Source organism: Delphinus delphis, chromosome 3 (assembly GCF_949987515.2).
Source record: "Delphinus delphis chromosome 3, mDelDel1.2, whole genome shotgun sequence".
Lineage (NCBI taxonomy): Eukaryota > Metazoa > Chordata > Mammalia > Artiodactyla > Delphinidae > Delphinus > Delphinus delphis.
In genome coordinates, this window is record NC_082685.1 from 132950133 (window position 1) to 132965323 (window position 15191).

The window sequence follows — 15191 nt, forward strand, 5'->3', positions numbered from 1 at the left end:
GAGGAATGCTTTGAGTTTCCTTTGCCTCATTTCTCTAGAAACCAATGCAAGACCAGTGTGAGCTTCTGGAATTTAGCAGTTTAAGCTCCGATAGCACCTCCTCAGTGAAGCCAGGCTGAGTTAAGAGCACCCTTTGAGCTCTCAGATTCCCACACAGTTCTTATTCCTGTACCTATTGCAGTGCTGTGATTGCTTGTTTTCTTTCTGTCTTTGCCCATCCTAGACTGGGTTTCCCTTGAAGGAAGGGACTGTGATCTCTATTCACCTCATATCTCTGGGGGCTGCCAGACTGCCTGGCACATAGTAGGTATTTAGTAAGTGGTTGCCAGAAGAACGAAATGATTCTCAGAAGAAGAAAGGCAGGAGGCAGTCTTTCTCTAGCAGAAGATAAATAGTTGTTCGAAGAATGGACAAATGGACTTCAAAGCTGGGTTTGAGTCTCAGTCATGTTTCTGAGAAACTGTCTTGCCCCAAGATGAAGAATTATTTGATAAAGGAGGGTTTAGGGCATTTTTAGAATCTCATATTGGTCTTTGTTCACTTACCCCAACTGCCTCCCAGTGTGCACTGGTGACAAGAAAATGCGTAAGAAATTGGAATAGGATGGATCAAACAGGAATGTGGACTCTCTGAAAAACTCTCGTTTGAGCGACTTTGAGCAGGTTACCAACACTCTCTGGGCCTCGGCTGACATCCGTATCATGAAGTGAGTAGGTCAGATGACATAAAAGTTTCCATACATCATTAACCTTTTATGATTCTAAATGATTCAGAGCCATGTACTACAATGCATGTTCAATCTTCCTCTCCTTCACCTCATCAAAAAAAAAAAAAAAAGTGACTTCTACCATTGTCAACAATATACTTGGAGAGGAAGAAAAAACTCTAAATTATGGTCACAGGATCAATGAGCTGAACCACAAGGTTAAAATGTTTTATATCCACAGAGCAATTTTTCACACTGCTGTCAAACAAAAATTTCTAGTTGATGTTTACACTAGGACTTGACGAAAAATTCCAGACATAAAACTTCTGGAACTTAGACTTGAACTCAGAGGACCTCCTACCTCTGAATACATTTTACAGCTAAAATCTATTGGGATGTTTTTCTTTAACAAGTATTCATCTTTCAACAATTATCTAAGTTTTCTTATTAAGACTATTAAGGTATGGTAAAACTCTGGCTATCTGGAACTGCCATTCTAGGTATGGCAGATAGCTAAAGATTTCTTTAAGTTTGATTATCTTTTAATGATTTTTGGAGAAAAGTAATTTTGAAAGACGATCCATTTCCTTGACTTCTGAATGTAATTCAATCCTTTCCTCAATATGAACGCCAGCTATTGTAACACAGTAATGTCCTCAGGCCCCAGTGAAAGCCTCTGAGCCTTAGACTTTTTTCTTTCGATGGTGATTCAGGATCCACCCGAGCTGTCATTTCTCACTGCAGTCACCTCCCTGTCAGCTTGGCCATTTGTGGTCATCTCTCCTTGATATCTAATTTGCTGATTAAAGCCACGGACACATACCTTAATTCATCTTTGCATACCGAAGTAGCATAGTTTCTGCTACTTAAGGTGCTACTATGTTACAATAATGCATGAATTAAGATAGTAGGCTTACAACTTTTTTAAAAGACAAGCTCGCTAAAACTAAGTGTGAAATAGTAACAGATGCTGAGTAAAGGCTTGAGGGGCTTGGTTTAATATATAGACTTACAACAGTTTCTGTACACTTTCTAATCCTCAACTATATTTCAGACTAGAATGACATACAATTGAGTTCCTGATTTTTCATGAGAGATGAAAAATAACAGTGGTAGGTAAATAAAAATACATACAAAATGACTGCAACAAAGCTTGGCCAATTACATACAATTTAGTGTTACCGAATCATTTTTCTATTTCTAGGTACATTTGACCTACTCCAAACAGAAAATTGAGGAATGGACTGGCATTCTTGTATTTTTAGAGAGTTGCTTGATTGGGCACCTTATCACAGTCACCAGCTATGTGATTTTGGACAAATTATTTAACCTCTTTTGTTTTCTTACCTGAAAATAGTACTGACGAAACCTTTCTCATAGGACTCTTCAAAGAATTAAATATTTCCTTTTAAAGCACTTCCCACAGGTCTGGTCTTTAATAAGCACGTGGTTACTTTTATTTTAACAGGTTGTCCATTCCTGGAGTTGGGACAGTGGTGCCAACCCTGTGCATGGCCAGGCATGTGGCTGCAAAGACACTGTTCTCTGGTATTTGCTGTCTGGCAGATACTGCCCTGCCTCAGTACTGGGTGTTCTGGAACCAAATGTGGCAGCCTAAGTTGAAATAAGCTCTAAGTCCTCTAGGTCTCCTCCTTTATAGAAAAACAGGCATTCTAAAGAATGTGGGCAATGTTAAGGGATGAAGGAAAGGGAACCTAAAAGAAGACTGGTAATCCAAATCCCTACAATTTATCATAAATGTCACAATCTTTAGCAACTGGCATCTAGAACTATAAGACCTTCCCATACTGATGTCAATTGTTACAGAATTAAAGTATTCGCTGTCAAAAGCAAAAATGATAGTGTCAGCAGACTTGCATACAACTAAAGTGCTGCACACAAAAGTGGATTTTCCTTGAGAAAACACATTAGCTTCTCCTAAATTTAAACGAATAAATTCACAATATCCCAGTGTCCTTCCCGGTGTTCTTTACCACAACAGAATACACTAACATGTTTCTTAAGATAGAGAAATTAAATACTGAAAAATAAATGGGCTATCTTCCAATTCGTATACTTGGAAATCTACAAAGAACACTCTAAAATATGGATGAGAATAGAGATGGTGATGCTGTATCAAACACTTCCTAAAAACGAAGAATTCTTGCCATGTAAAGAAACATGATGAATGAGATTTTATCATCTCCACTTCAGCTTAACAAATATCTTTTGCCAATGCCTTTTCATAGTCTTTCTAATTTAACTATCTCCTTCCTGAACTTAGCCAATCTCTTTTTCATTTCTAGTGAAGTTTACCTGCTACTTGATGATGTTAAGTAACTCCTCAAGTTGTTCTAGGCCATTACTAGAGGCTTTATTCTTCAACATCTTAATTAGCTGCATTGCTGACTTTGAATCTTTTCTAAGTAAGGCATCCTTGATACACAGAAGTATTATACTTGCATCTCAACTCCGTTAGAAACCATTTTGGCTTTTCTGTAACACTTTTGCACTAAACTTCTAAATTGAGAATTCATCAGCAATACACACAATGCATTACGAAAATCTTGAATAGCACTTTTCTAAACTACTAAATCTTTTAAAATACGTAAACTGAATCACAGCACAAAGTTTAAATACGCTAACATCAACATGAAGAAAACTTTTATTTAGGGCTTTAAAAACTTTATCTGAAATTGTTTATTCTTTTTATAATTGCTTTTACATCCCCATTTTAGTTGTTCTTCACTAACTGGGAACTCATTTGCTGAAAAATGTGTATCAACAAAATTATGGGCTGGTCAAAATCAATTTTTAGAACAGGTATAACTCTGCAAAGTTTATGTCACAACTCTGGCACTTGTGGTCCCACAGGGAGTAAAAGAGGAAGTGGTGAGGGAATCAAAGATGCAGATTAGGGTAGGAGACATGAGGGCTAAGGGCCGTATAGCAGTAACCCTTCGACCTGAATGAAACAGAGCTTGCTAATAATCCCTGTACTATGGGGATCCTGAGAAAAATCTTTTAATAAATTAAATCATCACCCCCTAATATATCTTTTTTTTAAAACTAACTTTTCATACACTAAATTAGTAAATGTACATGCATGTTAAGATCCACTTAAAAAACATAAACAAAAGTAATTTAGTTTTTGCCCCCCGACTTAGAAATTTTTATCTTAAGAACTTTTAAAAATTCAGCTTTTTATGAAATCAATACTTTAACTATTCTACATGTATATCTCTAGTACACTATAGAGATATGTAGGGGAAAAATAATTATCCGACTATATCAAGTGTTGAAATCTATAAACACCTGTGCTTTGTTATAATACAGAGAATGAAGTAGCATTTAAAGAGATTAAATATTGCTGTTTCCCTATGCTTTGATGCCTGGCCCTCTTTTATTTCTAGTTTTACTAATACTTCCTAGGTCATTTTTTTTCTCCATGATTTCAGGTCTGCTTATATGCTGAACATTTCTTGTATTATTATCCCCGGCCAAATGCTTTTTCCTGAACTTCAGAACTGTATGCACAACTGTCTAAGGGACCTTCTTCTGGAGATTGATTCATTCGGTCATTCATTTAGTCATCTTTTTTTTTTTTTTTTCCGAGCATCTACTCTGTGCCAGGGTTTGTTCTTAGCATTGGGGATATAGCAATGACCTAATAGACAATAATCTCTGCCTTCCTGGAGCTTACATTCTAGATATATGATAAGCAAAACAGCTAAGTGAAATTAAGCGTTACAGAGAAAAATAAGACAAGGAAGGATAAGGGAATCTTGGAGAAGGTACATTTTTTAAAAAGGCTGGTTTAGGAAGACTTCATGGAGCAGGTGATATTTTGAGCAAAAACCTGAAGGGAGTAAGTAAGCATATAACAGTCTGGTGGAAAAGCATTACAGATGTCCCACAGGCACTTCAAACCAGATTCCAAACTGAACTTACTGTTTTTCCTTGCAAGTCAGCTTCTCTTCCTATTTGTCCTGTGTCTGAATTATGCCCTAATATCTCCCACCAGTCAAGAAAAAACCCTGAGATTTACCCCTAGACTCTACTCCTTCCATAACTCTGAACAAACCTCACGTCCCTCTGAGCCTATCTCCTAATACCTCCTCTTGACTGTTCATTCTTACTGCCTTTGTTTAGACCATCATCATTTTCCTCTTAAATTTTTCTAATAAGTGTTCTCTTAATCTGTCTCCTTGCCTCCAATCTTGCCTCTCCAATGCATCCTTTATGCTGCCAAACAGTGATATTTGTGAAATGCAAAGTTTATCATGCCATTCTCCTGTTTAAACTTTTCAGTGGTTTCTCATAATAGTCGAACCTACTCTTTATTGTGGCATGGAGGGTCTGATGTGATTAGCACACTTGCCCCGCCCTCCTCTTCCTGATAACCTCTCCAGGTTTATCATTTTAAGTACATTTACTGGCTCTTGCTCTATAAAGTTCCTTCTAAAAGCAACCCCTTGCAACATTGTGCCCTCTCATACTTTCTACAAGTTACTTTTATCCAGTGATTTGTTTACATGTTTCTTCCCTAAACCCAGCTCAGTACTGGGTTCAAACAGGTACTAAAAAAATGAACAGATAAAATTAAATGTACTGCCCTTGATGACTGGTGTAATATAAATATGGATGCCTCATATCTAAGCTCTGGCCACAGGCGAAAGAATTTCTCTCTGCTCAAACTCTAAGAAACACCTTAGAAACCCCTTTCAACATGTAATTCACATATCCCGATACTGAATACAAACTGCCAGTTTTATTTACTTGGAAAACCATCTGATTTAAAAGCAAAATAGTACCTTCCCAACAAACAGCTTCTACTTTGCGGAATTCACATATACATCATTTCATCCGTGTACTTTTTTTTAGCAACAAAGAGAATTTCAGTTCCAGAATATATGAACTGCAGAAATTATGAGTCACTTCTGTTAAAGATACTGTGAGTTTGATATCTGGTTACAGGGATTAAAAAAGGGAACTAAAGTTAATGACTGAAAGTAACTAGAGATAAAAGAAAATTAGCTTTACAAAGCTATTCTAGTGACACCTGGGGGTGGGGGGGAATCCAACTTGTATATATGGGAGTAATGAAAGTGAAATCCAGCATCAACTGTCCAGACGTAAAATTAGCAAAATATTTAACATATAATAGACCAGGAATAGCAAAATGTAATTTTATATGTATCATATCTGGAACAAAATGAAACAAATTGCAAACTTCTCATTTATTGAGCCTAGTGAGGGTAGCAATCTTTGTTTACAACAAGCACCTTATGGTAAATGGAAACTTACAGTACAACATTGCATTAATGTGAGAGGTATGTTATTGACAGTGTTTCCATTTGTTACCATAGTCATTCCTTATTAATGAAGAGCAATTGGAATTAAACTAGTGCATATGATTTCCAGAGACCTATGGTTCATTTTGTTTTCTATAGAATAGTAAAAACTAATTATTTGAATTAATTTTGTATTTTATATGCTCCTATCACTATTTTGATCTTTACATCTATGCATCTAGGAAGATTTATACTCTTGATAATGGTATTGGCATAATATGTAACTTTTTAAAAATACAAATTCTTAAAGATATTTTAAATATGTTATAGACATATAAACAGGCTTTCATTTAGAGTTTTATAGATAATTTAATTGAATATTGGCAGTTTAGCTCTCTTAAAACTCAAATCTTTTTCTCTATGGCTGGCAACCCTAGGCAGAGATTAAGTAGCACAGGGAGAATAAGCTATTGCTTATGTTTATCAGCTTTGATTATACACAGCAATCAACTGGAGATGTTAAGATACAGATTGCAATTCAACAGGTTTAGTGTACAGCCCTGGATTCCAGTTTCTAACAAGCTCTCAGGGGATGCTGCTGGTCCATGGACCACACTTTTGAATAGCAAGGCCTGAATCAAGGGTCTCAGCCTTGATGCTTATTGGAATCACCTGGGAGCTTTAATAATAATTTTAAAAAACACTCCAGCATTGCTAGGGGTGTAAGGTTATTTAGTCTGGGGTCCAGTCTGGGTATAGAGTTTTTAAAACTCCCAAGGTGAAGCTAAGAAGCAGCTAAATTTGAGAACTTACGTCCTAAAATGTATTGGTCAGGCTTACCATAAGCTTTTATTTCCCCTGGTTTTTATTACCAAGGATAACAGCTAGGAATAAGCAGTTCTGCATAGATTATGAGCACGAGGCCCCAAATCTCCAAATTCTTCCTGAGAATATGATGCATTATCAATCAGGTTCTAACATTAAGAATCTTAGTGACTTCATATCTACACTCCTACCAATCATTAATAACATACTTTTAATGGTATCTTAAATATTCATGAATTATAACGGAACGACAATCTGAATTATTTTGATTAGGAAGTACAATAGACATATAAAAATGTGGTTTTAAAGTATATGGAGGTGTCCACCCCCAATTACAGATAAAAAGGTTCAGATTAGTTAGGAAGTTTAAAAAAAATAATCCCCAAACCTGGCACTTACACCAGGAGAAAGGCTCAGACACAGACAGGACAAGCAAGAGTTTACTTAGTGTCCTTATTTGAAGCAGGCACCACTGATCCTGGAGTTACAGACTGAATTATCACTCCTTCTTCATAAGGCCTTTCCTAATTATTTTGCTAAGCTGAGATGTGTAAAAGGTCAAGATGCAATTACATTTCAAGGCCCCCTCCCTAACTCTTGGAAAAAATAATGAAAATATTTTAAACTCTCAGCTATTTGCAGACATTCCCTAAGTATGGTAAAGAGCTGGAGTACAAATCAACTGCCACATACTAATGATGTGACTTAAACTTTCTGAACAGGCTTTCTCACCCCTAAAATAGGGCGTAGAGAAAGTCCATTAAGAATGTAAAAGCAAATACAAATTCAAGGTAGCATTAAGTATTTAACTATGATAAGCTACAAAATAAATACATAAATGGTGTAGCAGTGCAAAGAACTCAAGTCCAGACTGGGGACTACTTCTAGGTTTGCCACTAATAGCCTATAAGCAAATCACATACCTTAGCCTCATTTTAAAAATAAAGGCACCTTAAATAGATTATCCTGAGAATCCTTAGCAGACCAAAGCTCAATGACCTAAAAATAACTAATTAAGTGCTCCTCTGAAGCAATTACGATTAGTTCTAAAGCAAAAAAACCCCCACCTTGTTACTCTTAACATGATTGGTTTAACAAGTCTCTTAAGAAAAACACATTTTAAATTTGTCCCCAAGAAAATCTTTTAATTATTTAGCTATCATTTAAAATAGCAAATAAATTTAAAAATTAAAAAAAATGGAATGTGGGCGGAAATGGGGAGAAAAGGATCATTAAGAAAACCAGTGTAAGAACACCATGCCGAATTAAAATAAACAATGTAAACTGAAGATGAGATATTAAAAAGCTTTTCCTAAGGAAAACTACTTCAAAGCATGCAGTATGGGATTTTACAGTCTATTCCAAAGAATATACGGCATTCGTTTTAAATATACAAAATGTTTCTAAGTACTGCGAATAACTCATAATTCTGAAATAAAATTATCCCAATTAATAAAGATGGTAATACATGGAGATTATTTCCTTTTATTGTTCAGTTTGAATACATGTCCTGCCAACCACAAATCACCTAATGTGACCAAATACATGAGAAACCCCTGTAAGAATCACAAAGTGCCACTTTCGCAGCTTTCTGTCACAAGGATGCTGAGAAAATCTAACAGTGAAACAGACACAGGTTGTCTCGATTATTAGTTCCAATCATTAATCTTCTTCGGAACTAGAATCATCCTCTTGGTCAGAGAGTTCGGGGACAGGGAAGCGAAGAATGGCAGCTATCCCAGTCAACTGGCTGAGCTGTTCCCCAGACACATGAAGACTGGAGAAGATCCTAACAGAGCCTGCGTTCTCCTTCACACTGTCCACCAGCCGCACGTACCGGCTCCGTGTGGCTACATCCTGGTGCCTGAAAAGCTCATCGCTGATGAGCAATGTGTCAACTGCCATGGCCTCATTGGCCTTCTCCACCTGCTTGAGTCCATAAAAAGCTCGGTCAGGTTCATGTTGTAACATTTTATAGAAGTCATCCAAGGCTTTTACTTCCCCAGCAGCTTTAGTGTCTGAAAGGCGGCTAGCTACTGTAGGGTCACAAAGGGCCTCTTTCAGGGAGTACTTGTGTCCAGAGGAGGCATGTACCTAGAATCACAATTACAAAAGTTAGACAAAAGATCTCTTAGAGTACCCATTAAACAGCCCACAATGACCTCAAGCCAAAAACACTGGTAAGGCTTTATATGTTTAAGGATTTAAGCCAAGTTTACTATATCAATTTGCTAGTCTCTTCTCATTCCATGATCTCACTTACAATCCCAGTCAAGTTAAACCTTCCTCCTCTTGTACTTTTCCTAGTTCTAAAACTTTAGGAGTCATTTACATAAACCCCTCTGCCCATTCTTAATTATCCCTGGGTAAGACTGTTTTACCTGAAGGAATTTGGACCGGTTTTCCAGGAGCACTTTGTTGTCCGTCTTCACTGCTTGTTGAAACATGTAGTCGCAGAACTGCTCCCTCACAAATCCTGGGCTGGCCACCAGGACGCACTTTACAACATCAAAGTGTATGTGGCGCTGGATGGCCTGGACCACCTGTTCATAGAACCGCTCCAAGGCCCGGTCGTGCTGGGAGCAGTTGCCTTTCCGTTTCCTAGGGATGTTCACTTCCACCTTGGCCCGAGTGAGGGTCATGCTGGGAGTGACTAAGCAGATATGAGCGAGGCCTTCCTGCATCACCACAGCCGCTACATCAGCGCTCCAGGCTGGGTCACAGGCTTGCTCGATGCGCTCCAGAACCACACTGTCCCACTGTTTCTTGGCCAGGGTGAACTGGCGGTTGGGCTCCAGTTCGATGGTGTGGTAAGCCCCCATCTTGACATACTCATTCTCCTGGATGTTAGTCCCCTTGACCCGCAGCTGGCAGGCTTGAGAGTCGAAGTCGATGGCCTCCACGCAGAGAGTGAGGGTAGTGCGGACCCGGTTGCTCCCTACGCTGCCCGTGGAGGACTCCGTTTGTACCTTGCGGATGGTGGAGGCGCGCAAGCTGTCGCCCACCTGCACTAGATTGTAGGTGTGCCACATGTCCTCAGGTTCCTCGGGAACCAGGGTCACCTGGCCCGCATTGTCTTTCTCAATGTCCTTCCTCACGAGCTTCATGATCTTGGCAGGGGCTCACTGCCAGAACAAGAGGAACCGAGGGGATCGCCACAAGGAAAGGGGTAGGGAGGGGAAAGTTTAGGCCGTGAAGGGGACGGGGTCCGGTTCCTACAGGCACTTGCCTGGCGGGAAGGAAACACTTTCTATATGACTCTAGCGGCTGGGGGGAACACTTACTTTAGCCCTTCCTTTTCGTGGTCTCGGGGCGCGCCGCGTCGGACCGGCGCAAGAGACACCGGCGAACACCTTCTCCGCGGTACCAGCCGCCGTACAGATCGAGGCCGATGCAGTAAGGGCGCATGCGCAGCCCACGTCCTGCCTCCCGGCGCACGTTTTACGTCCGCAACGGGGAGGCGGGGCCGCAGCCTGCTCGTGCGCAGGCGCACTAAGCTGGGAGTTGTTTCTCGGAGAATAAACCACCCGAGGGAAGTGTACGGAATCTTTGCTGGCGAGTCATTCGTATTAATGCTGAACTTGGACGTCCTAAGTTTTCTCTTCCACCCCTGTTTGTGAAGAATCTGGGGAGTTTGTGAGTGCAAACATATATATTTTTTTCAGCTGTGTGCGGTTGCCACGCTACACCTTCTCCCGCCGGGTAAATGCAATTTCAAAACTTACGGAAAAGTAAAAGGAACTCAGAAAAGTGCAGACTTGGCCCCAAGGTCCAAACTACGGCCCGCTTTGCTCCTGCCTTATCCGCACTCAGACGCCACACGCTTTTTGGAGCTGGTCTGTCCAGAAGCTGTTTCTTAAGAACGACTGGTCATGGTGCGTCTGGGCCGTGAGTAACGTGCCCAGCTGTTTTCTGCGCTTAATTAACCAAGTCTGCATGATCTGATTAACCCAGATGTTAGAACATTGATCCCAGAGAAAGAAGAAACCATCTGTGGAATTTACCCCTGGATGGACCTCTCAGTTGCTTGATCTGATGTCCTGAGAATCCCAGAATCCAAGGTTGGCAGACTCAGCTTTCCGCAGCTCAGTAGCCTGTGAAATGTTTACGGGGGGGAATTGGGTCTCGGTAGTTTAGGACGGGATCTTCACTGTCAAAGCTGAGCTGAGAGCTGAGGATTGGGGAAGTGGGGAAGGACTGTTCTACTATGACCGACCTTGATTGAATAGCTACAGAATTCATTGCTAAGAAAAACCTTACGTCACTTAACATTTTCGGGGGGAAGGAGAGAGGGGGGAGTTTGGGAAGTGGGGCTTGCTTCTTAAAAGGACCAGTGAATAGAAAAAGCCTACCAAAGTTTTCTTGAGAGTTAAGATGGGTTGGAGAGAAGAGGGCACAGATCTTCCCCATTCGCCTTCCTATCTTATTGCGTATGGCATTTAAAGGGAAGCTTACCATCCTGAACTGGTGAGACAGAGATGAAAGGGAGCAATATGATGTTGGCACAAGTCTTGATACTCAGATCTCAATTAACTTCCTCAGAGATTGTCAGGGGATACATAGGTCCCCTCCAAAACTCTAGTGTAAATTAGAACCAATATTTTGTGGCCTCTCTTCTCCCTCCTTCTCTTTCTGTACCTCCTTCCTTCCCCACCTTCCTATCATACTGAGTGCCCTTCCAAAGTTCCTAACTCAGACTGCCTTCTTCTACTTCCAGGAGAACCCAGCAGCTTTTCACTGAGCAAGGAACTGATCACACTAAAGTGTGAGTATGGCTTGTGTCTCCAAGGGACATGTATCTTTTTAAAAGGTGCTTGTTAAGCTACAAGAATTCTTAACTGGTAGAGTGAATGTGTGTGTGTGTGTGTGTGTGTGTGTGTGAGTGACAGAGAGAAAGAGAGAGAGGGAGAGAGGGAAAGGAGGAGATGCTTTGAGATACTCCTTGATCACCTTTCTAAGTATAATCATCCCCCTCTTGAAAAATCTGCCAAGGATCGAAAACCACAGAATCACAGTGATAGGCACACAGGGACCTTAATAAATGTTAGGTTGTTACTGAAGAGCTATCACTTACTGAATATTCACCTGGTACTTTCCTATGCTTTTTCTAGTCCTCACCTGTAAGGTAAATATTTGTTATCCTTATACATAGATGAAGAAAATGAATTACAGAGAAGTTAAGAAATGTATTCAAGATCACATAACCAGCATTCAAATCCAGGTCTGCTTAATTCCACACTTTCTCTTTCCACTGACACAATTCTACATTTATGGATGCTTGAAATCATCTCTGCAACCCCAAAGATTATGTGCTATTACCCACTGCCATTTCCCCTTAACTCTCACCTTTGCCAGTTAAACAAAGACTCACAGCTTAGGAACCAACCTAGGGCATTTGAAAGGAAGGTCCCTTCCTTGCTCTTTTATTACTTTAAAACAGTCCTTATATTCTTTTCAATGTAATATTCCTTTTGCTCAGCCTAGGTCACCGTTGTAATTCTTGAGAAAGATCTAATATTCTACTTTAGAAAAATAAACACATATTTCTACATTGAGAATCTATGGGAAACCCCCATAGACTGTTGATTCTGTGGTTCTTTTGTTTGTTTGTTTTAATTATGAGGCACACTGCTTTGGGCTGTCTTTTTAAATATAAATGTGCTTCAGCGATTGAACATACTACAAAACTTTTCACAGAATTATCATTTAATCTGAAACGTCTGTAATAGAATTTTCTTTTTAGTAACTTGAGCTTGTTGAATGATCAGGTGTTTTTCTCCTAGATTTTGTGTTATAACTTAGTCTTTCTAGATCAGTCATTACACTTTCGAGTTATTTGGGGTTCTCATTCCCTATTAATTAAAATCCAAATTCCCTGGCATTCAAGGCTTCCAAGACATGGCTTTACAAGCTTTATTTCTCCTTTAATTCAGAGTTTTTGATTTGTCTATCACTGATATCCTAAAATTAAGAAGTCACATTCTGTTTTATAATGTTACTAACAATTTAAAAAGATTACTCTTAAAGTAAGTTTCTGTAAACCTTTTTCAGTTTTTTGAGATAATCCATGCATAGATAAGAAAATGATTAATTTTTAAACACATCTTAACGAGGAAAAGGTCTTAAAATGTTCAAAAATAATGTATGATGACAATTAGTTTTATTATACTTGGTTTGGAAAATGATCTTTACAAAATAAATAGCTAGCACTCTGATTATAAATATCTAGTGAAAATAGCAATAGTTTATTTAGAGAGAATGTGCTAACCTTAGATTGTACAAAGATGCCTATGTGACCTCCACAGGCAAAGTTAGTGGTCAACAGGGAGGGCTATTCAGCGAATTCAGGCAAAATGGTGAAAGGGAAAAGGGAAAGGTTTTTTTTTTTTCTTTTTTAAAGGAACTTGCTGTACTCACTTACTATCTAAATTCCTGTAATTAAAACTACTTACTTGCAACTGTCACAGAACAATACAAAGCTCCTACCAAATAAATAATTTTATCAACAAAAGTGTGTGTGTGGGGATGTTTCTGTTTGTATGAATCTCTGTACAGTACCGGATCATTTTATTAAAAATATTACAATAAAATATATAATTTTAGGAACTGGTCAATACCCATGCATTTTCAAACTGTAGTACTTGGCAAACTAAAAGTATATAGTTAATAAGAAAATTTTGAAAGTACATTGTAATTTGTATTAATATGATAGGATTTATAATAAAATATGCAGACCATTCATCTTAATCATTTGAGGTTCTAATGTGATTGATTTAAGTGTCCTATTTAAATAAGAATTTACATTTATTTCAGCAGATCTCAGTTCATAGAAAAAAGCATATGTCTTCACTCCTTTTAATATTTGAATTATAATGATTTTTCAAATCAGATTTCTCACTTAATTTGTTTATAGAGCTCTACATTTGGATAAAACAATATTAATGCTTTTGCACATAAAATGAATTCTTAATACTAACCAGTACATATATTGTAATCTCCTTTTAAGATTTAGTTGACTTTTTCATCTTCCTTTTAAGTTATAGAAGACGTTAGATAAAAATTAGGTCCCTTCAAATATACATGGCCCTAGCTCTAACCACCAATATGATAGAATATTAGAGACGTTAGAGCTTGCCAAAACTAGCGTTATTGATCCTGTGACCTGGAACATTTTTTTATTACTTTTACTGTCACCTTTCTCCTCCTGAAGCTTCCTTTTTAAAGGGAGAGTATTTAGAGGAAGGTCTGCTCTTGGGATCTGGTGAGGTTGCTGGTGCCAGAGGGGCAATTATCCCCTCAATTAGATACAGATTTGGCTCTGGAAGAGAACTGAGAAGGGGGACAATGTTCATATCTTTGTACCTAGAAGGAGTGTGTCTGAAATCTTATGATGCATGTTTTAAAAGTACAAAGAAACGTGATAGAAAATTGCATGTAGATATACTGCATGTTATTTATTATAATTTTCAGATGTATATTTTCCCACATTTCAACGTCTCTTGAAACTTGGAGGCATCTAACCATTTAGCAATTATAATCGGATTGGCAGTACTTTTCTTTCTTAATAGTACATAAAATAACGGTGCAGCATTCAGTTGATGGTGTCTTCCATTCAGTTAGATATAAATATGGGTAGATGGAAATATTCCAGGTGGGGATATAATTAAAAGAGACAACCTGACCCCTTAAGTATTTTATGAGTTTGTCTGTAGTCTAGTCTTTTGTGACTCGTTCAATAACAAATTTTCAAGTGACTATTATTCTAAGATGGTAGAGATAATGAACAAAGACCCTATCCTCACAGAGCATACAGGGAGCTGGGAAAACAGACAGTTAGATGTTTAATTTTAATATGTGGTATATTGTAGAAGCAAAAGTGCTAAGGGCCTACAAATCTCTGGGGGAGGGGGTCCAATCTACTCCAGTGGGTTCTTGGAAATCACATTCATATGGGGACTTGAGGACCAGTAGCAGTGTAACTGCTTACGCAAAAGCCTGGAGACTGCAGAGGAGCTGGCACAATAGAGGAGCTGAAAGAAGCTTAATAATCATGAGGATGAGAATATATTCAGCTCATTTACATCTGCTGATACTCTACTGTACTTGCTTTGAGAGCGAATACAATTCTCCAGTCACAGACCACTCTGAATAGGCAACGTATTCTGACTTTAGCATTGTGACAACAGTTCCAAATATCTTTCATCTCAATTTCCTAACATGAATTCAGATACACTATTTTGTATTTCATACCACAGAAGAGCAGTGTAGGTAAAGAATAGCATTTTGATGCCTAATTTTCTGAATATATTTAAAACATGAGCTCCTTTATTTTAGGAAATACTTAAGGGGCATATTAAAATTCAGCA

At 38.5% G+C, this 15191-nt stretch overlaps 2 protein-coding genes and 1 long non-coding RNA gene across 4 annotated transcripts in view; 1 reads left to right on the top strand and 2 right to left on the bottom strand.

Annotated features, from left to right (window-relative positions):
- ITGA1 (integrin subunit alpha 1) overlaps positions 1–15191 on the bottom strand; it is a 171019-nt gene that overhangs the window by 151251 nt on the left and 4577 nt on the right. The gene's annotated exons all lie outside the window — the stretch shown is intronic.
- On the bottom strand, positions 7676–9947 carry PELO (pelota mRNA surveillance and ribosome rescue factor). The gene is made up of 2 exons (XM_060009512.1): positions 9207–9947; positions 7676–8919 (listed from the first exon to the last, which is right to left on the bottom strand). Exons 1-2 carry the CDS (start codon positions 9930–9932, stop codon positions 8488–8490), a joined length of 1158 nt encoding a protein of 385 aa, XP_059865495.1. The 5' UTR covers positions 9933–9947; the 3' UTR covers positions 7676–8487.
- The window catches only part of LOC132423592 (uncharacterized), a 187452-nt gene continuing 183010 nt past the window's right edge, over positions 10750–15191 (top strand). For both annotated transcript variants that reach the window (XR_009519014.1, XR_009519015.1), the window contains exons 1-2: positions 10750–10886; positions 11543–11590. This is a non-coding gene — a long non-coding RNA (uncharacterized lncRNA). The remainder of the gene's footprint in view (positions 10887–11542; positions 11591–15191) is intronic.